This window comes from Neoarius graeffei, chromosome 13 (assembly GCF_027579695.1).
Source record: "Neoarius graeffei isolate fNeoGra1 chromosome 13, fNeoGra1.pri, whole genome shotgun sequence".
NCBI classification, from domain to species: Eukaryota; Metazoa; Chordata; class Actinopteri; order Siluriformes; family Ariidae; genus Neoarius; species Neoarius graeffei.
Window position 1 is genome coordinate 21,482,385 of NC_083581.1, and position 25,994 is coordinate 21,508,378.

The 25,994-nt window shown below is 42.7% G+C and overlaps 1 protein-coding gene across 2 annotated transcripts in view; it reads right to left on the reverse strand.

The window, feature by feature from the left end:
- The window catches only part of plxna2 (plexin A2), a 530,875-nt gene that overhangs the window by 235,277 nt on the left and 269,604 nt on the right, over window positions 1–25,994 (reverse strand). For both annotated transcript variants that reach the window (XM_060937347.1, XM_060937348.1), the window contains exon 6: window positions 67–190. In XM_060937347.1, the coding sequence (XP_060793330.1) occupies window positions 67–190 (124 nt within the window). The remainder of the gene's footprint in view (window positions 1–66; window positions 191–25,994) is intronic.

A 25,994-nucleotide genomic window follows, 5' to 3' on the forward strand; every position in this document is an offset into this window, starting at 1 on the left:
AATTGCACAAAGAATCATTCAGAGCTGAGCTGTGACTATATACAGTACGGGGTAAATATCTCTCACCGGTACACTGGGTTCAGAAACTGCAATGCTGTCAGGATACACAGTGGCCTTAATGCATTGGTTCAGCGTCGCTGCAAAGCGGTAGGGCTCGTTGGCTCGTTCACACCGATCCCTCTGTGAACACCTGCAGACAAAAGAGTGACAGAAACATAACTCATGTTTGGGGTTTTATTCATATCAATACTCTGACAAATCTCTTTTGCTTTCTCTATTTTCACAATCTGCGTGTGAGTAGGAATGACTGACCAGTCTCAGTATGGGAGGCTAGATTGTCATATTATGGGTTATCATGATGGTAGTCCTTGTTGAATTTATTGATGGGGTGCTGGATGGAGTTTGTGATATTTTTAGATGTGTATCACTACCTAATGGACGTCCTGTATGGGTTTTACCAATAGGGTATCATTGCATTACATGGCATTTAGCAGACACTCTTATCCAGAGCAATGTACAATGAGTGCAAAAGTCAGGTACATGAAGTGCTGAACTTCTGGACAAGAAAGTTCTAGTGCCAACTGAACAAGTGACAGCAATACCTAGTGTAATATTTTGTTGAAGTACCAATACTCAAATAGCCAAGGAAACAAACCAACCATATAAAGTACAAATAAATAGAGGACTTGCTAACACCAGGCTAGACAGTACACAGCCTGGGTTGGTCTAGACCGAAACACAGTTACACAGTGGGCAGGGAAGAAGGGGAGAGGTGCAGTCTGAAAAGGTGAGTCTTCAGTCTGCACATGAAGGTGGTCAGGGAGTCGACAGTTCTGACCTCAATGGGAAGGTCATTTCACCAATGCGGAACCAGGACAGGCAGCAGTCTTGAGTGGGCTGGACAGGAGCGGAGAGGACGAGGGGCCAGGTGACCAGTAGTAGCGGAGCGTAGGGATCTGGCTGGCATGTACCGTAGGGGGGGACCAGACTCTGGAGATATGCTGGTCCTAACCCCTTGAGAGCCTGGTAAGCTAGCACCAATGTCTTAAATTTGATGTGAGCTGTGATAGGTAGCCGGTGCAGGTCAGCAAGCAGAGGGGTGACATGGGAAGAACAAGGGAGGTTGTAGACCAGGCAAGCTGCAGCGTTCTGGATGAGCTGTAGGGGTCTGATGGCAGAAGCTGGAAGGCCGGCAAGAAGAGAGTTGCAGTAGTCCAAGCAGGAGAGGATCAGTGCTTGGACAAGTAGGTGGTAAGAAAAGGGCAGATACTTCGAATGTTGTAGAGGAGGAATCTACACATCTGGGTCACTGCAGTGATGTCTGCTGAGGAGGAGAGTTTGTCGTTGATTCTTCACAGTGGTTCTTTGCACTTCGTATCAGTCAGTCACTATATTTACAGATACAAAATATTCCAGATTTTGCCCTTATTCTGACAAAGACAATATTCCTACTAAGCTGTTTATATGGCTAATTAAAATGAATATTTCAATCATATTCCTGTTTACATGCAGCTGTGCAAACTCTGATGAATATAAACAACCCCATGTTGGTTGTTGACCGTAAACAGGTAGGAGGCCGAGTGTCACAAACTGCCATAAACTGTAACACGTGAATTTCCCCGATGTGGGATGAATAAAGTGAATCTAATCTAATCTAATCTAATCTAATCTAATCTAATCTAATCTAATCTAATCTAATCTAATCTAATCTAATAATCAGAATAACAGTGGAATATTAGTGTGCTTGAAAACGTACAAGATGAGTGAGTGAACAAGTGGCTGACAGGAAATGTGCATCAGTGTGAGTGAGAAAAGGTAAAATATTTCATCTGAGAGTCTATTCATTGTTATAACGTGTTCCAGTTGTTGTGTTCAATGTTTTATGAACTCCAGAGCAGAGCAGAAAGGAAGCTGCTGTCCTTGGTACTGAACACAGCACAATCTGCACAACTAGCAATTTTCAGCAACTGTTGCCCTCAAATTCACCCCAAATCATCAAGATAGATCACTGTGCATACTAAACACATTCCTCACAAGAAGCAAAAGGCTCATGAAGGCTCTACCAGTGAAAAATTTTGAATTTTGATTTGCAGCAAATGTGTAAAATTCATGGAGACCGGATGGAGATTTGAGACAGAGTAGCAGCCTTTGTTCAGAGGACAATCCTGACAATGAAGGGTTTGGCTGAAAGCTTTTTGCAGCAGAACAACGCATTTAGGTAATGTGAGTGGCTGCAGTTAGGAATGACAGACGTGTGTGTGTGTGTGTGTGTGTGTGTGTGTGTGTGTGTGTGTGTGTGTAAGTCATGCTTATTTCAGATTTATGCAAATGAGTATTGTATGTCTGTGCTTCATCAAATCTCTCTTTGTTTTTGCTTATTACTTGCGCTCTCTCTCTCTCTCTCTCAGTCCTTCCTGACAGGGAGCATGTCGACTTGCAATTTGCCGCATCTCTTTTACATTCCTAATGCTTGAGGGAAAATGACACTTAATGCGCTTTCAGATGTCTGGGATGGTTTGTGAATTCTTTACTGTCAGAAAACGTGTGTGTGTGCACTGCAAATAAGCTGCCAAAGCTCAGCATTGATTTTTATTTTGGGGTTGGAGAGAATATGGGGATGTTGTGGTTGCCATGGTGCTGATAGATGACCATTGTGTGTGTGTGTGTGTGTGTGTGTGTGTGTGTGTGTGTGTGTGTGTGTGTGTGTGTGCGCATGTTTGTTAGATCCTTCTCTCCTTGCATGCATTAGCTGAAGTGTGTGCCCACCCCACCTGCCTGCTTGAGTCTGTCTGTCTGTCCATGGCTTTGTCTATTTTCTGACAGCTCATGGCCATCTCCAGGGCTGTGTGGAATGTTTACAGGGTCGGCATCATTAACACACTCTACAGACATGCGTCTGCTCTGTGTGTGTGTGTGTGTGTGTGTGTGTGTGTGTGTGTGTGCGCTCAAGTGACAAAGGAAGGTGATGGTGATGGTGGGCTAACCTTTGGGCTCTAGTCTGCTGCCTGCTTTTAGCCCTGTGTTTCAGACAGGCAATTACACACTCTCTCTCTCTGTCTCTCTCTCTCTCTCTTTTACACACACACACACACACACACACACACACACACACACACACACACACACACCAGGGTGACAACAACAGACAAATGACAGAGAGGAAATACAAATCCAGGAAATAAGATCCAACTGCAAATATGAAGAATTTCAGAGTCTGAATGAGAGAAAGGTGAGGATTAAAAATGAAAATGGAGAGCACATGGAATCGAGTGAGAGAAGGGGAAAGCAGACATGAGAGAAAAGGAAAGAGAGAATGAGGAGATATGAACAGATGAGAGGAAGGGAGATAAGAAAAATAACAACCTGATAGCAGCAGGTGAGAGAAGAGGAGGGATAATAGGAGATATGACAGAAAAGATGATGCTGGAGGAGAAGAGAAGAGAGGAAAAAAGCAGAGAAGTGAAAGAAGAAAAACAGTAGATGAAAAAAGAAGAATAGAGTGTGTCAGTAAAGTTGCTGCAGATGGATGTAAGTGCAGGAAGAGTTTATTATAAACACACAATTAGCAGGCATACAATCCAAATCACAAGGCAGAGTCAGAAACAGGAACAGGCGAGGGTCATGCAAGGTAGAAATGGACTGAACGAGGGAGAGACAAAAGCAGAATACAAAATACAAACTAGAATTAAAAACCAGAATTAACAATACACACAATGGCTTGGTACGGTCAGACATCAGGCACTGAGTGCATTACTTCACAAAGTCCGTGTGTTCTCTGAGTCCTTATATGCACGTGCCATGATTGCATTTTGATCATGAACAGGTGTCTGTCATTAGTCCTGAGAGCAGCATGCATGTGAGTAGAGACTTGAAACGTGCCTAGCACGAACGCGCATGGATGAGACAGAGTGAGAGAAAGTGAAAAACCTAAGAAACGAGAGGCAACATTGATGCTAAGAGAAGAAGAAACACTGTAAAAAAATGTAACTTGCAAAATTGTTGAGTGAAAAAAGGATTCTAAGTTGAATGAACAAATTTCCCTTCTAATTGTTCAAGTAACTAAAAAAAATAGTTGAGACGCCTTTCCTTCGCCACAAGTTCATAGGAATTGGAAAATTAAGTTAAGTGAACTTATATTCAAGTGCTGATTGACACTCCTAATAATAGGCAAAGTGAAGTAGAACTTAAGTGTTGAGAGGTTTGTGTTAACTAAAAAATGTAATGCACACTAAATTATTGTAAAAAAAATAGTCAAGCCAACTTAAAAATGTAACGCAACCTGCTGCCAAAGGATTTTGAGTAAACTCAACTTAGAACCATGATGTGGCAACTTGCTCTTCTAAGTTAATTGGCATTATTATTTCAATTTATTTCAACTAAACAATTTTTTGGACTGAACTTCTAAAGTCAAGTCAACATAAAATACTCTTCTATGTGAACTTAAAAGAATAAGTTAGGATAACTTAATGTTTTTGTGCCAACTTGCTTTTCCAAGTTAATTGGAATGATTATTTCAATTTATTTCAACATCACAATTTGAATGTACTGAACTTGCTAAATAAAGTAAGGTCAACATAAAATACTCATCTGTGTCGACTTAAAAGAGCAAGTCAGCACAACTATTTGGCCCGGAGTTGAGTTTATTCAAAATCCTTTGGCAGCAAGTTGTGTTACATTTTTAATTTGGCTTGACTAATTTTTTTTTACAGTGAAGGAGAAGAAAGAACAGCAGAGGAGACTGGATCGAATGAATAAAAATGGAGAGAAAAGAAGAGATGTAAAGGGAAGGGAAGAGATGTAAAGTAAAGGGAAGGGAAGAGATGTAAAGAGAAGAGAAGAGATGCACAGTAAAGGGAAGGGAAGAGAAGTAAAGGGAATGGAAGAGATGTAAAGTAAAGGGAAGGCAAGAGATGTAAAGTAAAGAGAACAGAAGAGATGTAAAGTAAAGGGAAGGCAAGAGATGTAAAGAGAAGAGATGTAATGTAAAGGGAAGGGAAGAGATGTAAAGAGAAGAGATGTAAAGTAAAGGGAAGAAATGTAAAGAGAAGAGATGTAAAGTAAAGGGAAGGGAAGAGATGTAAAATAAAGGGAAGAGAAGAGATTTAAACTAACAGGAAGGGAAAATAGAAAATAAAGTGATGTAACGTAAAAGGGAGAGAAAAGAAGTAAAGAGAAGAGATGTGAAGAGAATAGAGGAGGAAAAGAGAAGAGATGTAAAGTAAAGAGAACAGAAGAGAACAGAATCACAGCACGTCCATTATAGCACGTTTTTACGATTAACTTCTCCTTTCCCAAAACAGCTAACAAAACAATACTGAACTCAGCAACTGCAGTCTGCCTTGTCTCTCAACTCCATCTCCTTCATCTCTCCATCCCAGCTCCATCTCCTTTATCTCACCATCCCAGCTCCATCTCCTTCATCTCTCCATCCCAGCCCCACCTCCTTCATCTCACCATCCCAGCTCCATCTCCTTCATCTCTCCATCCCAGCCCCACCTCCTTCATTTTTCCATCCCAGCTCCACCTCCTCCATCTCGCCATCCCAGCTCCATCTTCTCCATCTCTCCATCCCAGCCATAAATACACTTTCATTCATTTCAGTGGTGTCCAGGAGCAAGTGCAGCCTGTGCTGCCTTCTTATACATTGTGTTGACTCCTTCAATCTCGAAAGATCATGGTGATCTGCGCCATGGGTCATCCATCAGTTGTCGAGTTGCAGCGCCTAGTATGACTGTATAGGCCAATGCAGTTGCTGTAGGTGAAGTTGCTTGGTCGGGTGTCTGTTGATGTCGTCTGCAGTCTCCGCTGTTGTCGGAGCCTCCTCTCCCCCCACCGGGTCTCTCTCCTTTCCTCGGCTTCCCCAACAACGGCCTCGATGGTGGACCACCAGCCGGCATGGTCTGAGGCCGCCGTCTCCAGGTCTGCGGGGTTGAAGCCGCCTGCCCTCAAGTTGCGCTTGCACATGTTGTTGTAGCATAGTGCGGGTCATCCTGTGGGCCTGGAACCTGTGGCCAGCTCACCATACAGCACGTCTTTTGGGATGCGGCCGTCATCCATGCGGCTGACATGGCCTAGCCAGCGCAGGTGTCTCTGGGTTAGCATCGCAAACATGCTGGGCATCCCTGCCTTCGCCAGGATATCGGTGTTGGTGACATGGTCCTGCCAGGTGATGCCCAGAAGTCTTCTGAGACAGCGCATGTTGAAGGCGTTCAGTCTGCATTGTTGGCGGGAGTAGAGGGTCCATGCTTCGCTTCCATAGAGGAGAGTGCTCAGCACGCAGGCCTGATACACTGTCATTTTGGTGTTGGTCGTGAGCATGGTGTTGTCCCAGACTCTCTTCGCGAGACGGACCATTGCTGTTACTGCTTTGCCGATCCGCACGCTCAGCTCAGTGTCGAGAGAGAGATTGCTGGAGATGGTGGAGCACAGATAGGTGAACCTATCCATCACTTTGAGGGTGTGGTTGCCGATGGTGATGTGGGGAGCTCTGCTGACGTCCTGGCCCATGATGTTGGTCTTCTTCAGGCTTATAGTGAGCCCGAACTCGTTGCAGGCATCTGCGAAGTGGGTGATGAGTCGCTGTAGCACTTCCTCGGTGTGGGCGGTGAGGGCGGCATCGTCTGCGGAGAGCATCTCTCTGATGAGGACCTTCCGCACCTTCGTCTTTGCTCAGAGGTGTGCCAGGTTGAAGAGGCCCCCGTCACTCCTGGTGTGGAGGAAGATGCCATCTTTGGACTGTCAGAAGGCGTGGTGCAACAGCAGGGAGAAGAACATGCCAAAGAGAGTTGGAGCAAGGATGCACCCCTGCTTGACACCGTTCTTGATTAGGAAGGGGTCCGAGAATGATCCATCATACTGAACAGTGCCACTCATGTTGTCATGGAAGGACGTGATCATCCTCAGGAGCTTGGGGGGACATCCAATCCAGTGTAGGAGGGTGAAAAATCCTTCTCTGTTGACCAAGTAGAATGCCTTGGTCAAGTCGATGAAGGCGATGAGCAAGGGTTGTCTCTGCTCACGGCACTTCTCCTGTAGCTGTCTCAGGGAGAAAACCATGTCGATGGTCGATCTGGCCGCTCTAAAGCTGCACTGTGCCTCTGGGTACACCCGCTTGGTGAGGAGCTGCAGTCTGTTGAGGACAACGCAGGCAAAGGCTTTGCCAATGATGCTGAGGAGCGAGATAGCGCGATAGTTGTTGCAATCGCTGTGGTCCCCTTTGTTCTTGTACAGTGTGATGATCTTGGCATCACGCATGTCCTGGGGTACTGTCCCTTCCTCCCAGCACTGTAGCAGAAGCTTGTGTAGGTGGCCCAAGAGGGAGCTTTCCTTGCCGGCTTTGATGACTTCAGGTGGGATGCCATCGCTACCTGGAGCTTTACCACAGGCTAGTGAGTCGATGGCCTTGCTGAGCTCCTCAATGGTGGGTGGGGTGTCCAGCTCCTCCATGATGGACAGTGGGGTGGTCTCTTCGATGGCCGTGCATGTGATGGTGTTCTCCCTGGAGTAGAGCTCCTGGTAATGCTCCGCCCACCTCTCCATCTGTTTGCTGCGGTCAGTAATGACTTGCCCAGAGGCAGATTTGAGGGGAGCAGTCTTGATGATGCTTGGGCCGAAAGCTTTCTTCATGCCAACGTACATGGCTCGGACGTTGCCAAGGTCTGCCAATACCTGGATGTCCTGGCACAACTTCAGCCAGTACTGGTTGGCGCATCTCCTGGCGGTCCACTGGGCATTGCTTCAGGCTGTGCATAAAGCAGCAAGCGTCTTCGCTGAGGGCTCTCTATTGTAAGTGAGGAGAGTGGCTCTCTTGGCGGCAATGGCAGGCTCCATCTCGACAATCCCTGCCTTGAACCAGTCCTCATTCTTCCTCTCTCTCTTCCCGAAGGTGTCTGTGGCAGACCAGTACACAGCATCATGGATGTAATTCCACCACGCTGTGGCACTGTCAGTGGGGCAATCCTCGAGGGCACTGTCAGTGACTCTGGCAAAGCACTCACGCAGTTCAGGCATTGACGTCCTGGCTGTATTGATATGGGGACGACCCTTCTGCTTGGAGTGGTGGATTTGTCTGGGGCGAAAACATACCTTGCTGACAACCAGGGAGTGGTCGATGTCGCAGTTGGCACTGTGGTAGCTGAGTGTGACGAGCATCTGGTTCAGTAGAGATCTTCTGGTGATGACAAAGTCCAACTGGTGCCAGTGATGGGACCTGGGGTGCCTTCAGGACACCCTGTGGTGAGGCTTGGTGGAGAAGAAGGTGTTGGTGAGGCATAGGTCATGGTAGGAGCAGAGCTCAAGCAGTCACTGGCCATTCTCCTTGAGCTTGCCGATGCCAAAGCGACCAATGTAGCGGGGCCAGGAGCTGTGGTCTGCACCCACTTGGGAATTGAAGTCGCTGAGCAGGAACAGGTGCTCCTTTGTGGGAATCTTTTGAATCCTGGCCTCGAGCTCCTTGTAGAATGCATCCTTAGCCTCAGCTGTAGTTCAGAGTGTGGGGGCGTAAACGCTAAGGATGTTTGCTGGTCCAGAGGAGGTTGCGAGGTGGAGGGAGAGGATTCGTGCTGATCCTGCAGAAGGTGGTTCGATTGAGGATTTTCGCACTGCGAAACCTACACCATAGAGTCGGTGCTCGTGTGGCTCCTGCCCCTGCCAGAAGAATGTGTAATTCTTCTCCTTGAGGCTACTATTGGAGGGGACCCTGGTCTCCTGCAATGCAGCAATGTCGATGTTGAGTCTCTGTAGCTCCTGATCGATGATTGGTGTTTTCCTGGCATCGTTAATTTGCTGGAGGTCATCAGAGAGGCCAGGACTCATTGTTCTGACATTTCAGGTTGCCAGCCTCCAGGTTGGTGTCTTTGTCTTCTTGCTTGGTGCAGTGATTACAGTCTATCTTTCGGCTTTTGGCCTACTCTCCAAGCACCCATTGAAGTGGGCAGACTGTGGCGGGCCAACACCTTACTGGCTGGGGGCTGCCCAGCTTGAGGCGGGCGGTAGCTGGCCAGTGGGACGCGATGATCCCTCCCACCATCGGAAGACAACCCATAGCACCGTGAGCTTATGCCAATCCACTCTAGGCTTTGAACTCGTAACTGCTGTCTTCCCGTGTTGTTGCTGCCGCTGGTAGCGGCACTGGAGTGACCTCTCCAGAGTGCAGGCCTGGGTGATGATATGGAGATCCTGGGATGCCCAGTCATCAGGATCCCCCTCTTGGCTTTGCTGGCAGTCTCCAACGGAAAGGACGAGCCGATATGGTTGGCGCCAGCACAGCTGCAGGAGTTGCCGAATGGTGACGCAGTGCGATGACCATCCGCCTTCGGGGCTCCACTCCAAATTTGTCTGTCGGGGTTGTTTCCCTTAGCCTTGTTCACTCCCATGACAACCACAAGGCAGTGGTGCTGTTTGCCCATAGCTGGGGGTTTGGTTTATGGGCACCAGGGCGTGTTCCACCATAGAGATGGGCCATGCATGCCGCACATCAAGGGGGCCAGACCTCCTCCCCTCATCCCTGTAGTATAGCCAGTGTCCGATAGGTCACTGTTACCAGGTATCGGCATGAGGAGCCACTAACATAAGACATTGCTGGTGAGAGGCTAATATACTGACAGGGCAAGATTTACGCACTCTGTTTGCCTTTTCGCGGTGCTGCAAGCAGCGTTGCTAGTCAGTGGTGAGGGCTGAAAGCGAGACGTGACGAGCACATGCACACTTCACCAACACACTAGACGCATCAACCAACTATTTGATACTTCTTCTTATACATGCTGAAATTGATACACAGCTGAGAAAGAGACTGTGTGGTGACCTGACAGTTTCAGGGTTGTGATCCATGTTAACATATGACTCAAAAGACATTACTTAATCAACGCATATACCAACTTTCAAGACCATACCACTCATAGTTTTCAAGTTCTGCTCAGGAAACAAAACCTACCCCTAAGATTAACCCGAGAGACTAAGTCTGAAATTGTTTCCATGGAAACATGAAAAATTTAAATTTCTTGGTATAAATGTATACCAAGTTTCAAATCTGTATCATGAATAGTTTTGGATATATGCTCTGGAAATGAACATTGCTCTTAGAAACTAAGTCAAAATCTATTTTTTATGTAAACATTTGAAAAATACTTCTTTTCAAAAATCCAAAATAGCAAAAGGCACCAGTTCACATGTTGCTTGATATGTATACAAAGTTTCATGAATATATCTTCAGTAGTTTTAAAGATATGGCCCAGAAACGAAAACGTGACCAGACGGACGGACGGACAGATGGATGGACAGACGGATGGACTGATGGAACCCGTTTCTAAATAGAAAATGTTTAAGGAAATAAAAGCAAATTCTGCTTGTAACACACACTCAGTGTTTTTTGAGTAAGAGACTACCAATGTAACACATTTTGGTTTGCCAATTTTATTCCACTCTTCCTTGAAAAAAAAAAAAACCCGTCCAGATCTATCTGGTGCCACACTCCACAGCACCATTCCAAAATGTTTATCTTCTGTAGATCTTCTTCTGAAGCCATTCCTTTGATTAATTCCTTTGGTTTGATAAATTATCTGATATCCCTATTGATGTTTGAAGGTGCTTTGGACGTTATTCGACTGTACTGGAAGTTCTTCATGGAACACCAAAATACCAACTGCACGCTACTCATGAGCCAGCTTTCCTTCTTCAGTACCTCATGATTTGTGGGGAAAAACCTCTCCTGTTCTCAACATTGTTTGAATTTTTGTTTTGTTTGCTGTACATGTAAAATGTCCTATTCTCTATAATTATGGCATATCTGAGCAAGTAGTGATGATTCTGCACATTCTTCCACAGAGGAACTCAAAGCTACTGCATGACAGTAGATAACAAAAGGAACTCTGATGACCTCTGACCATGCTGGAGCTCAGCCAATCAGATCTCTAGGATTAGTGTTCTTTGTTGGTGAGATTAAGCCTGCCAAATCCACAAGCAACGTTTTCCACTTCCTCATTCATTCTCTCTCTCTCTCTCTCAGTGGGATCAGTGTAGAGGACTGGTGGTGGGACATGTTACTCAAATGAGATCAATCAAGTTGTGGTTGTAATTTTGGGCTTCTGCACACCTGTTTCCTCCTAGCAGGCCATCCTGAACCGTGATACTCAGAAGAGCACACTGATGAAAAGAAGAGCAACTACAGGAAATGCACTTGTATTAGTAAGAGTACAAAAGCAAGCAGGGAGTGAAGAAAGCTGAAGCTGATCATGAATCAGATAATGATGGTTTTATTCTTCAGACTCAAACAGGTCATGTTTGAGAGGCATAAGGGTTGAAAGATGTCTCATCTCATCTCATTATCTCTAGCCGCTTTATCCTTCTACAGGGTCGCAGGCAAGCTGGAGCTTATCCCAGCTGACTACGGGCAAAAGGCGGGGTACACCCTGGACAAGTCGCCAGGTCATCACAAGGCTGACACATAGACACAGACAACCATTCACACTCACATTCACACCTACAGTCAATTTAGAGTCACCAGTTAACCTAACCTGCATGTCTTTGGACTGTGGGGGAAACCGGAGCACGCGGAGGAAACCCATGCGGACACGGGGAGAACATGCAAACTCCGCACAGAAAGGTCCTCGCCGGCCATGGGGCTCGAACCCGGACCTTCTTGCTGTGAGGCGACAGCGCTAACCACTACACCACCGTGCCGCCCCGGTTGAAAGATGTTTCACAATTAATCCAGGAGGCTGAATTAGAGATTAAAAACTAACTAACTAACTAACTAACTAACTAACTAAATAAATAAATAAATAAATAAATAAATGTGACAGTTCAGTATTTTTTCTAATAAACCAGCTATCGTCATCAAAAATAAATGGACCTTATTTATTTTTTTCCACCATAAGTGAAATGATTACAGCACCACTAAACACAAATGTCTGGGGATTATAATGAAATGATAGACGCAGTGAAAAAAAAAGGACATGTAATAAAGCTGGTCTCATCTTTCTGAAGGAAATTAAAGACACAGCAACATGAATAAGTTATAAAAGAAAGCTTAGCGTGAGAGGTTGCTTTGAGACTGAGAGTTTTGTTGTGGGGGGGGTTATACAGTATGTATGTGTATACACTCCACCTGTAGGAGTGAAGAGGATGTTCTTTTGAAAATTCCTTTGAAGACTTTCTCAGTTTAGGTGTTGATTTCACTGTACCGTTATCAGCATGGACAGGAATCATACAGAAACTCATTCTTCCTAAAGAGTCTGAGTTCACGACAGACATTACGCCTGACTGTTTTTATAGCTTTATTATCAGTGGGGTGTATTCAATATTCAATAGGTTCAAGAGTATTCCTGTTGGGTTGTCAGATATATACAGTACTATAATCAAGTGTACTGTAAAGCCACAAAGTGCCACAGTGTCACAATGAACATCTCTTAAAGCAGTGTAACCCCAGGATTTGGTGGAGGCCACAGGACATTGAGGCTTTATGAGATGTGAAGTGAAAAAAAAGTGAAAAGAGCTGTGCAGGGGGTGATGTTCTGCTCATGTTTTCAAAGTGTGACAGAACTGATGCTCCTTCCAAGCTTTTCTTTGATCTTAGGACAGGAAAGGGGAAAAATAGGTTTATACAGATTCAGAGGTTCTCTTGTCAGTGTCTACTGAAATTTGTAAGCAGACAGTCAGCTTTCAGTAGTGCCAGGGGTTGAGGAAATTTTTCCAACAATCACAAAGCAGTCAGTTGACATGCTTGGCACTGACCTGTCCACAGATGAGCTGCATACATAGAGCTCTCAGAAACAGGAGGAATGGGCACATGTCTAACATTGATCATCTTCCAGCTGAGTTCTATAAGGCTTTCTGGTCAGTGTTAGGGCAAGACTTGTGTGATGTGTTTCAGATAGTGTCAAGGAAGGAGTGTTGGCTTGTCTGGCTGTCTGTCCGTCTAGTGATTTAGTTATTTAAAATCCAGCTGATTACATGCGAAATGTTAAATGAATTTCAAAATTTTACTCTCTCTCTCATATATACTGTATATCTTCCAGCCACCCTTCTGCAGCCTGTGAATAGCCTGAATGAGGACAACAAGCGGGAAAATCTTTCAAGCTTGAGCTTTGGGAATTGAGAGTATGCATAATGAGGACTGCGATTGAAGCTTGCTCTTATCCACACCCATGAGGCTCGAGTGTGCTTGAGACAAAAGGGTGTTTTGCAACTGCAATCTAAACGCTGGATGCTTTTGTGTGGCCCTGGTGTGCCAAAATCAGACTCATTTCTCTGGCCGTCACCCTGTACTCTGCTTGCTCTTTCTTCCTCTCCTTCTCCTTTCACTCGTCAGGCAGCAGCTGCCAGTAATTACAGGGGCCGTCAGCAGATCACGCCATTCTGTGGTGAGTTTTTTTTTTTTTTTGGGGGGGGGGGGGGGGGTGCAGAAAGAAGCGCTAGACTTGGCCACTTTCTTCACTGTGCTGCTTGTCGCTTGTGCAGCATCATGCTAATGTGATGCCATGTAGCTAATAATGAGGCCTAGCACAGCACTGAAGCTCTGCAATTGAGAGAGACAGAGAGAGAGAGAGAGAGAGAGAGAGACCCATTCACAGCTTCAAAGGTGTGAAAGATTATGCATGGAGAGCCATCCTTCTTTTTGTCACTCTCTTACTCCCTTTCTCTTTTCTGCCATATCTGCCATATTTAAAGGGAAAGACACTTAAAGGGTCTGCAGGAGTGAGAGAGTGAGTGAGAGAGTGAGAGGAGAAGAGAGAATAAACTGATAGGAGAAAATCATAGGACATTGAGACAGGAAACATTACTGCATTACCCTGCACATACAATCTTAATGATGTTTCAGTTAATCTTAAATTATATATATATATTTTTTTCTTTCTGTTACACCAGACAGATTTCAGGTGACACAGAATTCCAAGACTTCTGAGTAACAGACAGCTCTACTACAAAAGGAAAGACAACAGCTTTGGCTGATCAACAGCATTTTGAATAATACTGTGTCAGTGCAGCTGTAACTGACTTTACCAAATGTTTCCATATAGCATACAATAACACAATCACAGCAGACTTGTGTGTGTGTGTGTGTGTGTGTAGACACAGCTTTGTAGACACTCCTTGCAGGTACATGGGAACTGTATAACATATACAGGCTTTATGAGAGGTGTAACAATATCTCATAACAACATACATATATACATACAAACACAGCAATTAATTTGTAACATGAAACATGTTTAAGCATGCTAAGATGGACAGCATCAGTTCTGGCATGCTGAAGAGACATGCTAAAGCACCTTACTCTCAAGCTGTTATTTGTCCCCATTGCACTGCAAAGGCTATGCAAATTACCGTACTCTAAGTGCACTCTCCTCAGTGCTGCCACCATTAGGAAAACGCTAGCAGCTCAAGCCGACTGTTTGGCCCAATCCCAATTCTAATTTCTACCCCTACCCCTACCCCTTCCCCTCCGCCTTCCCCTTGGCCCTTCCCCTTGAAACTGAGCTACAAGGGATAGGGCTTGAAATTCAACCCTTACGTATTGGGATAGCCCTTCAACGATCGCATATGTCATCGCGTACCTCCGTCAGCGTTTACGTTAGCAAAACGCGACCACATGCGTCATTGGCTGCGACCAGCCGCTACAGTCAGAGCCAGAGGCAGAACCAGAAATCTCTGCTGGCAGGGTGTGATTTGTTAACTAACACCACTGAATGGGATATCTTTGGCGTTTCGTGCACCACATCCGACAGAATGAGGTGTCAGAACACTCATGTAAACAATAAAAGCGAGAATAACAGAACAAAACGTACGCAGTCAAGCAACCGAAAACAATACTCACTCCCAAAGCTTTTTAGCAGCAGCTTGGATTTCAGAAATCGCTGCTCATTCTCAGCTCGAAAGCGAATCAAGCGGCGTGTTTCCTCTGGATAACAACTTAAAACACGTAAATAATGGAGAAAATACATTTATGACAATCTTTCGCCGCGGGAACCAACATCTTTCTGAAATCCGCATGGCATTGTGGGAAATCACTCAAACCCCTTCGTTCGGAGTCAGCTCCAGGAAAATCTCCGTTTGGAGGGGTACAGAAGCCCTACCCCTTCCCCTACCCCTCCGCGTTAACTGGGATTGGGATACCCCTACCCCTTCACGTGAACGCGCAAAATGGAGGGTTAGGGCCAAGGGGTTGGTCCAAGGGGTGAAATGGGATTCGGCCTTTGATGAAGCTTTGTTCAGTGTGCCAACAGGGAAAGGAGACAAGAACTACCAAGCGACATTGAGTAGCCCAACTCCAAATGAGGAAATGTAAGAGACACAGTTGTAAATTCAGCCCAGAAAAAAAAGGCATTTGATAAATTAAGATTAAAATGCAATGCTGATGAAGTGAAGCTGTGTGTAGTAACAGACATGAGCCACCAGGTGACAGTGAAGGACCCTATGCTGTGTGCTGGGGGCTACTGGGGGTGTGTTTACTTTCTCACAGTGTAAACCTTCTCTCAGACAGTACAAAAGTGTGGAAAAAACATACATATAAGTATAAAGAGAAACAGAAAAGCTATACTGCACACGTCTGGTTAGTAAAAGAGGAATAATAAAACGTGTGAACACAAAAATAGCAAGCGCAAAGAATCCTGAGTAAAAATAAAACACTATGGGTGAATATGTGAGTGTTAAAGACAAATATGAAATTCTAATTATTTAGTGGCCCGTATGCTCAAATTTCACTGTAAAGCAAGTGAACACAAATTCCACTGACCGTTTTACCATTTTACTAACCAACAGTTGCATCTTTGTTGATGTTACCAAATTCACAACTGCTTGGAGTGTGTGTAAATCTGTGTGAAACACTTTAACGGTTTGCTTTGAAGTTAAATAATTTAACTGAACATCAGTATCATCAACTACAGCAAGTTCTGTAGACAGCAGTATGTCACAGAAGCGTATCGCTGCCAAGCCAGAAAAAGAAAAACGGATCAGTATCACGTTATAACCTGAAAAGTTCACTATAAGAACAAGATGGTTTTTACATTTTAACCAGATACTTTCATGTTTTTACAACAAACAAACTTATCACAATATAACAAGAAACATTTCCTGCTTTTTATCTCTTTGTAACATGATAAATTATTGTTGAAACAGAAAATATATATATGCTATTTACCAGCTGGGAGGTCCGTATCGTGAAATACCATGAATGAGGTCTTGAAAGTACTGACCGAGGCCCTCTAGGGCAAGGTCAGTATTCAAGGCCGAGGTCACGGTATTTCACCATACGGACTGACCTTAAGCTGGTAAATAATATATTTATTTTTTTCTTTACCAAATTCTAACAGAAAGGGAAAACCAAGGTGAGCTGCCATTTTGAATCCTCATTCACAGTTGTAATCCAAATTGCTTCCTCCTTGATATACAAGTGCACTTCCATGGCAGGAAAAAAAAAACTACATTTTGCCGCCTATGTAGTCCCCTATTTATACAAAATTGAGTCATTCAGGATTCAGCCATGTTTTTACTCGGCGTTAGCAAGTTAAAGGTTTTTAGCTTTCTCCTGAAATGTTTTCTTTTATTTTGTCTTCCTCAGGGTAGTAAAACTTGCTTTCGCTGTGAACACTGTCGTTATCACTATCCATGCTGTAAAATTAATGCTATTTTGAATCCTCATTCATGGTTGTAATGCAAATGGATTCCTCCTTGATATACAAGTGCACTTCCATGGCAGGAAAAAAAAAACATTTTGCCACCTATGTAGTCCCCTATTTATACAAAATTGAGTCATTCAGGATTCAGCCATGTTTTTGCTCGGCGTTAGCAACAGTTACAGGTTTTTAGCTTTCTCCTGAAATGTTTTCTTTTATTTTGTCTTCCTCAGGGTAGTAAAACTCGCTTTCGCTGTGAAGACTGTCGTTATCACTATCCATGATGTAAAATTAATGCTATTATGCTGAGAAATGCTGGCAAAAATGTATAAGATTTTTGACAAAAATCTTATAAAAAAGATAAATGTTGACAAAAATTGCTACTATGTTTGTTGTTGTTGTGAACGAGCGAGTTGCCAGAGGTCCGTAACCAGGGTCCGTATCATAGGATACGGACCCGCTCGCTAGTCAATCAGAGCGCAGGATTTGATGGAAACCAGACCGTGAAAAAAAGAATTCATGTTATTACAAGATAACTGATTTTGTTAGGCTATAATATGAAACTCACGTTTAAATGAGTAAACAGTGTGTGGAGAACAGGATAAACTGAGGAATAAGGCTCATTTACACTGTTTGATTAAGTTCTACTTCATGCTTGGGTGGAGACACAGCGAAGTTCTGCTGTTATTGCGCACAGTGGATGATAATGTAATAATTATGTGAACACAAAGAAGGATTTTACATATCACAGGAAGTCCAGCTCCACCCGAAACCAACTTGTCTCCATATAACATGAAACATTTCACATCGTAAGATAAATAGTTTATTGTTATAACAAGAAAAATTTCTCGTTATAATGAAATACGTTTGTGCGTCATAATAATGTGAAAATACAGTATATTGTTATAACAAAGGATTTTGCATGTTCTAACTTGATACTGAGCCGCTTTTCTTTTTCTTGAATTGCAAATATGGTACAGTAGAATGTAGAGGAGGACCTTACAACAATTACAACTAGTGATGGTATGTTGAAGTTGAAATTAAAACTGAAAATAATGATTTGTAAATATTCGACTTGTATTGCACTCAAAACAATGCAATAGAACATTACTTGATGTGTTACTTCATGAGTTTTATTGTTTTTACAAAATAAGCACATTTCAATTTTGATTCTTGCAATTCATTTCAAAAAAAGTTGTTACGTAACACTTTATAATGTTGCCATTCCTTCGCACAACACCTAAAAGATGTTTAGGGACTGAAGACACCAAGTGATGAAGCATTTCAGGTGTTATTTTGTCCCTTTCTTCCTGTAAACAGGTCTTAAGGTGTGCAACAGTACGGGGTTTTCACTGTTATATTTTTCATTTCAAAATTCTCCACACATTCTCTGTTGGGGACAGAAGGGACAGGCACCCTCTTCTTCCACAGCCAGGCCTTTGTAATGTGTGCAGAATGTGGTTTTGCATTGTCTTGTTGAAATATCCCTGGAAAAGATGTTGTCTTGAAGGCAGCATATGTTGGTCCAAAATCTCAATGTACTTTTCTGCATTAATGCGCCATCATAGACGTGTAAGTTACCTTTGCCAAGGGCATTGACACAACCCCACACCATGACACACTCTGGATTTTGGACTTGTTGCTGGTAACAATCTGGATGGTCCTTTTTGTCTTTGGTCCAGAGCACATGGCATCCATTTCTTCCAAAAAATACCTGGAATACTGATACATCTGACCACAATAGTCAAGTCAAGTCAAGTTTATTTGTATAGCGCTTTTAACAATAATCATTGTCGCAAAGCAGCTTTACAGAATTTGAACAACTTAAAACATGAGCTAATTTTATCCCTAACCTATCCCCAATGAGCAAGCCTGTGGTGATGGTGGCAAGGAAAAACTCCCTCAGACGACATGAGGAAGAAACCATGAGAGGAACAAGACTCAAAAGGGAACCCTTCCTCATTTGGGCAACAACAGACAACATGACTATAACATTAACAGTTTTAACATGAAGTCAGTTTCATTGATGTTATAACTCTTCATTGATGGAAACGTGAGTGCAAAACTGTTCATGACAACTGCAGTCCTAAAGTTAGCAAGTCAACTGTAGTCCTCAGCCATAAAAGCATGACTGTAAGTGTCCAGAGCATCTTCCAAGTGTGACTTTCAACTGTCCATATGGGGCTGTCCTCCACAGGAGGGATGTGATGAGACTCCAACCAGACATAGGGCACCAGGATGGATCAGGCAGGTCTGAGGAGCAGAAGAGGTCAGCATCTTGATTCCAGGACCGACATGTAACTCAGGGGGACAGATTTTTTTTTTTTTGGGGGGGAGAGAAAACACAAGTTGTTAGGTATGCCCAAAGTCACCTGAATAAGTAGGAACAGTATACATATTGCACTGAGTACAAGCAGGGACTCCGGCAAAACTAACTATGACAGCATAACTAAAAGGGGAGAGCCAGAAGGTAACACAGGCATGAGGATGCCCAGGGACATAAAGCAGCCAGCCACTACACCGTCAACAAACTCGAGTGAGCAAGCAAGTGGGGGACTGACAGCATCCATACATCCCAGTTTACCAAAACACTTGATGTCTGAGGACCCTCCAGATCTACTCCTTTACCTCATAAACACCATTCACAAAAGGCTTGACTAAACAGATATGTTTTCAGCCTAGACTTAAATGCTGAGACTGTGTCTGATTCCCGAACATTACTTGGAAGGCTGTTCCATAACTGTGGGGCTTTGTAAGAAAAGAATCTGCCCCCTGATGTAGCCTTCACTATATGAGGTACTAGCAGATAGCCTGCACCTTTTGATCTAAGTAGGCGTGGCGGGTCATAGAGGACCAGAGGTTCACTCAGGTACTGTGGTGCAAGACCATTCAGTACTTTAAAGGTCAATAGTAGTATTTTATAATCAATACGAAATTTGATTGGGAGCCAATGCAGTGTGGATAAGACAGGGGTGATATGGTCATATTTTCTAGTTCTAGTAAGAACTCCTGCTGCTGCATTTTGAACTAACTAGAGCTTGTTTATGCACTTATTGGAACATCCAGACAGTAAGGCATTACAGTAATCCAACCTGGAGGTAACGAAAGCATGAACTAGTTTTTCCGCGTCATGTAGTGACATTAAATTTCTTATCTTAGCAATATTTCTGAGATGAAAGAAACCTATCCAGGTAATGTTATCAATGTGAGTTTCAAATGAAAGACTGGGGTCAATAATCACTCCGAGGTCTTTTACTGCTGCATGTGAAGAAACAGAAAGGCCATCCAGAGTTACTGTGTAATCAGAAAACTTACTTCTAGCTGCATGTGGTGTTAGTACAAGTACTTCAGTCTTGTCAGAGTTAAGCAGGAGGAAGTTCATAAGCATCCAGTGTCTAATGTCCTTCACATATTCCTCAATTCTATTAAACTGGTGTCTCTCATCAGGTTTTGCAGAAACATACAACTGTGTGTCATCAGCATAACAGTGGAACCTAATACAATGTTTACGAATAATATCACCCAGAGGTAGAAAAGAAAAAAGCAGTGGACCCAAGACAGAACCTTGTGGAACACCAAACTTTACCTCAGTATGTCTAGAAAAATCACCATTTACATCAACATACTGATAGCAATCAGTTAAATAAGACCTGAGCCAGGAGAGGGCCATTCCCTTAACTCCCACAACATTTTCTAGTCTATCCAGAAGAATGGAATGATCAATGGTATCAAATGCTGCACTAAGGTCAAGCAACACAAGCAGCAAGACACAACCCTGATCAGACGCCAACAGTAGGTCGTTTACTACTTTAACCAGAGCTGTCTCTGTGCTACGATGAGGTCTAAATCCTGACTGATACATTTCATGGATGTTATTCCTCTGTAAATATGAGCATAACTGCTGTGCCACAGCTTTTTCAAGGATCTTGGAGATAAAGGGGAGGTTTGATATTGGCTGATAATTGGACAGCTGACAGGGATCAAGGTCAGGTTTTTTAATCAGGGGTTTGATAACTGCTAGTTTAAAGGATTTGGGTACATAGCCAATCCTAAAAGAATAATTTGTTATTTTTAGAAGCGGTTCAATTACTTCAGGTATTATCTGTTTGAATAGACATGTAGGTAAGGGATCTAGTACACAAGTTGTGGCTTTTGATACAGAGATTAATGAAAGTAATTCAATTTCTCTAAGGGGAGTTAAACATTCTAATTACTGATCTGATACAGTTAACTACAGGGTCACTTACATTGTCTGACCTTAAATTAGTAGTTTTAATTTTTTGTCGGATATTCTCAATTTTGTCATTAAAAAAAATCATGAAGTCGTTGCTACTACATACTACAGGTGTGCATGTGTCTATAGTGGACTTATTCCTGGTTAATTTTGCAACAGTATTAAATAGGAATCTAGCATTATTTTTGTTATCTTCTATTAGGGAGGAGAGATATGTTGATCTAGCAGCACTAAGAGCTTTTCTATACTTCAAGAAGCTCTCCTTCCACGCTAATTTGAATGCAGCCAATTTTGTTTGACGCCATTTACGTTCCAATTTTCGAGTGGTTTGTTTTAAAGTGCGAGTGTCATCATTATACCAGGGTGCTAATTTTTTGTCTCTGACCATTTTCTTTTTAAGAGGAGCTACATTATCTAAAGTATGGCAGAACGTTGACTCTAAGCATTCAGTTGTCTGATCAAGTTCTGCAGGGGCTGACAGTGACCCAATCAAAGTTGATAACTCTGGGAGATCATTTATAAAGCTCTGTGCAGTAGTTGACGTGAATGTATGTTTAATACAGTAGCGTGGTGAGGTGCATATATTATTACTCAGACATATTTTGAATGAGATGAGATAATGAGCTGAGATAACTTTAGACTGTGGAAGTATGACTATATTTTCTACGTTTATCCCGAATGTTAGTATTAGATCGAGGGTGTGACCACCATTATGGGTCAGTCCTACGACATTCTGATTAATCCCTACTGAATCTAAAATGGACACAAACGCTGTTTTCAAAGGGTCTTCTGGGTTATCGAAGTGAATATTAAAATCTCTGACAACTAAAGCTTTGTCTAAGGTAATAACCAGATCTGAGATAAAATCTGCAAATTCAAAAAGAAACTCAGAATACGGTATGGCCCCGAGGGCCTGTAAATAATATGTAACGGAATTAACTGGGTAGACCTATTTTTAATGGCTACATACATTATATTAGTATGAAGAACTTCAAATCTATTACCGTATTTTTCGGACTATAAGTCGCACTTTTTTTCATGGTTCGGCTGGCCATGCGACTTATACTCCGGTGCGACGTATATATGTTTTTTTTTTTTTTCACCGCGGAATAACTGGAGCTGATGCTGATTCTGACGACAGCCACGCAGAAGAAGAGGAAACGGCGCTTCATCTGCCGCTGGAGGCAGAGTTGTTCAGAAGCGACACCGAGGATGAGGAATTCAATGGATTTGCTGATTTGGAGTGAAATCATCAGCTTGATAAACTTGATTGACCTGTGTTTTATTATTAATGATAGGCCTATAGTTATTTAAATAAGTTATGTAGTGATTTTAGGCAGTGCTTAATTTGTGAAGTGGGAGGTCCCAGAACGCAGGAGGTGGGTGGGTCCGGCGACTCAAAAAAAAAAAAAAGGCGGGGGATGGTTTACTATAACTTTACGCACATGCGCTTATTGTGTGTGTAAAATAATAATAATAATAATAATAATAATAATAATAATAATATCAGACATTATGATCTTAGAAAACGCTTTAGTGACAAACAGTTACAGACAGTAATATGTCGTGATATTATATTATAAAATATTAATTTTTATTAGTCTATATATTAAATTATATATTACATTTATCTTCTAAAATAACAGACTGTACTCATCACAACCAGTTTATTTCACCATTGGAGATCAGATCACACAAGACATGAGTTAAATGACTCATTTTAAGGATTTAAGTAGGGGATTTAAAAGCGGTTGTTGTTGTTTTTTTTTTCACTAGACGGTTGTTTTTACTACCGTACCTGTCTTTGGAGATGATATACCTATAGCCTACTTGACCTCTGATTTGATGAAATAAAATTCGACAAAAATGAAGAATGACACTCCTCGATGATGACTACAGCTTTAATAACACAGATGAAAGAGCCATGGGGCGATAATAAGCCCTACCGGTAAAAATATTCTAAAAGCAAACTGATTAATGCATCAGTAATAGGCTACTAATATTAGTTATAATAATAATATAGGCTATTAGTAATAACGATAGTGATAGTATTAAAGATAGTAGTAGATATTTAAAATAATCAGACTAGGCTACTTACAGGGCAAAGGGCGCGTTATCACTGCTCAGCTGTTCGTTTATTAAATAAATAATGCAGTCGCGCAGTAACCACGCGCCGCTTATCAGATACAATCACAGATTCTATGGATAGAATAACCCTTCAAAAAAGTGCGACTTATAGTCCGGTGCGACGTATATATGTTTTTTCCGTCTTCATAATGCATTTTTTGGCTGATGCGACTTAAACTCCGGAGCGACGTATAGTCCGGAAAATACGATACATTTATAACCAGGTTTTTGTGTTACACCTAGATAATCATTATAAATAACTGCGACACCTCCTCCTCTGCCAGTTAGACAAGGCTGGTGTATATAACTGTATCCAGGAGGACTAGCTTCATTTAATGCTATATATTCATTTGGCTTAATCCATGTTTTAGTTAAACAAAGTACATTAATCTCCTGATCAGTAATAAGTTCATTAACCATTCGCGCTTTAGATGTAAAAGATCTAATATTTAATAGCCCCACCTTTAGATCAAAGGTGCTGGCAGCAGCTGTACAGTCAGTATGATCTAATTTTATATTGATTAGGTTACTGGAGCAAACTCTCTGAAAATTTGTAGTATGCTCTGGGGAACAGACACAGTCTCGATGTAGTGGACCCTGAGTGATGACTCTGTGCAGCTAGCAGACAGTTGGTTTAGCCTGTTCGTCTGCTCCCTGGCCTTGGCTCTGGATTGTCAGAAATTAACTAGGCCTGTTCTGAGACTATGACCTATGCTGCAGGAAATGAGAGCAGCACCTTCCCGAGTGGGATGGATACCGTCCTGCCCTAACAGGCCAGCAGTGCCCTCAAAATTAGCCCAATTATCTATAAAGCCCACACTGTTTTCAGAGCACCATCTGGACAACCAGCAGTTCAGCGACATAACCTGCTGTAAGCTACATCGCCACGCTGCATTGGGATGGGGCCAGAGCATACTACAGCATCAGACATCGCCTTCGCTAATTTAAACACCTCTCCAAAGTTACTCTTAGTAACCTCAGACTGATGAAGGTGTATGTCATTAGCTCCTGCATGGATAACTATCTTTGAGAACCTGTGCTTGCCTAGGATCCTAAGGTTACCTGCTATGTCTGGCACCCTGGCTCCCGGTATACACCTGACTAAAGCTGCTGGTGCCCCTAAAGGCTGAGCTAATTTCACATGCCGTATTATAGAGTCCCCTATAACCAGAGCTCTTTCAGGTTTCTCAGTGGGTGCATCAATAAGGAGAGCAAACCTGTTCGACACGTGACGCGGAGAGGAGTGGTACTCCTGTGGGTGAGCCTCAGTGGTAGCTTTGGCTCTACATTTATGCCACCGAGCCGTCACCCATTCACCCCGCTGTAAGGGCTCTAATGCCGGAGTTGAGGGATTACTAACTCCACCTAGGGCATCCAGACTTTCCCCTATAGAAACTACACTGTTCTCATTCTCACTGGCCTTCTCTAAAGCCTGGATATGCACTTCTAACACTGTAATCTTCTCCATCAGAGAGCTAACTAATCTGCACTTATCACAAATAAAGCTATCGCTAGTGATGGAGGAAGAATGACTAAACATCCTGCACTCAGCACACTGAACAGGCTGAAGGTGTGCCATAATGAAAGGATTCACGTACCTTAATCGAAGATCTGTTGATATTAACACAGATCCGATGTGGATGGCCTCCACTTGTGGTCTTTACGCAGGAGGAGAAAAAAAGAAAGCTTCCGGTCTTGGCGTTCTTCCAAAAAAAGTGAGAGAAAAAAACGGAAAAAGGAAAGCGAAAGTGGAAAGTACAAAAAGGAAAGCGAAAGTACAATTAAAAAATGAAGAGGATACTGGAAAATTGTTTGTAGAAAAAATAAAAAAGATTAGTGATTAACATTGATACTCGCAGAAAAAAGACTAGTCGCAAACAACTAGGGAACCAGGAAGTGCATAGCACAGAATGCGCATGCGCAACCCAATCACCAATCATACACACACAATACACATTTCCACTGTGTGATGGTCCATCCCAGATGCCTCTGAGCCCAGGGAAGTTGACGGTGCATCTGGACACAGTTAACACAAGGCTTCATTTTTGCATAATAAAGTTTTAACTGGCATGTGTGGATTTTCCTCTGTATTGTAGCGCTTGACAAAGGTTTGCCAAAGAAATCCTGAGCCCATGTGGTTATATGAGCTCTAGATGAATGACATTTCTTGATGCAGTGCTGTCTGAGGGATCAGAGATCACGGATGTTCAGCTTAGGCTTGAGCCCTTGCCCTTTATGCACAAAAATTCCTCCAGATTCCCTGCATCACTTAATGATGCTTTGCACCGGAGAGGGTAAAATATCAAAATTCCTTTCCATCTTTCTTTGAGGAGCATTGTTTTTAAACATTTCAATCATTTTCTCATGCATTTGTTGACAAACTGGAGATTCTTAGTCCATTTTTGCTCCTCAAAGACTTGGCTTTTCCTAGAGACTGATTTTTTTTTGTACCAAATCATGATTACAATCACCTGTTAACATCACCTGTTTCAAATCACATCACTATTTAATTGTTTTACCTCGTTACTAGCTCTAAATTACCACCATTCCCAACTTTTTTGGAATGTGCTGCAGGCCTGAAACACAGGAATGAATGTATATTAACAAATAAAATGAAGTTGACCAACAAAACATGACATATATTGGGTTCATTCTGTCTGAAATGAAACACAAGTCAAAGTAAATTTAGAAATCACTGCTTTCTTTTTATTTACAGTACATTATTTACTACCCCAAATCAGAAAAAAAGTTGGGATGATATGGATACCATCCCAGCTTTTTCTGATTTGAGCTTGCAAAATAATGCTGATAATCACAAAAATTGTGCATGTGGATTTGGTGTCAAAATGTAAATTATAAATGTGAATCACAGACAGATCTTCATCAGTTCATTACTATTTTACCTGAATACAAGGTGTTTTGTGTACAATGGGCACAACAGTGAGTTTTAAAGAGTTAGCATGAGCTATTCATGGCACTTGAATAGACAGTTTTGTTTGCTTTTTTTGTCCACTTTTCACTGG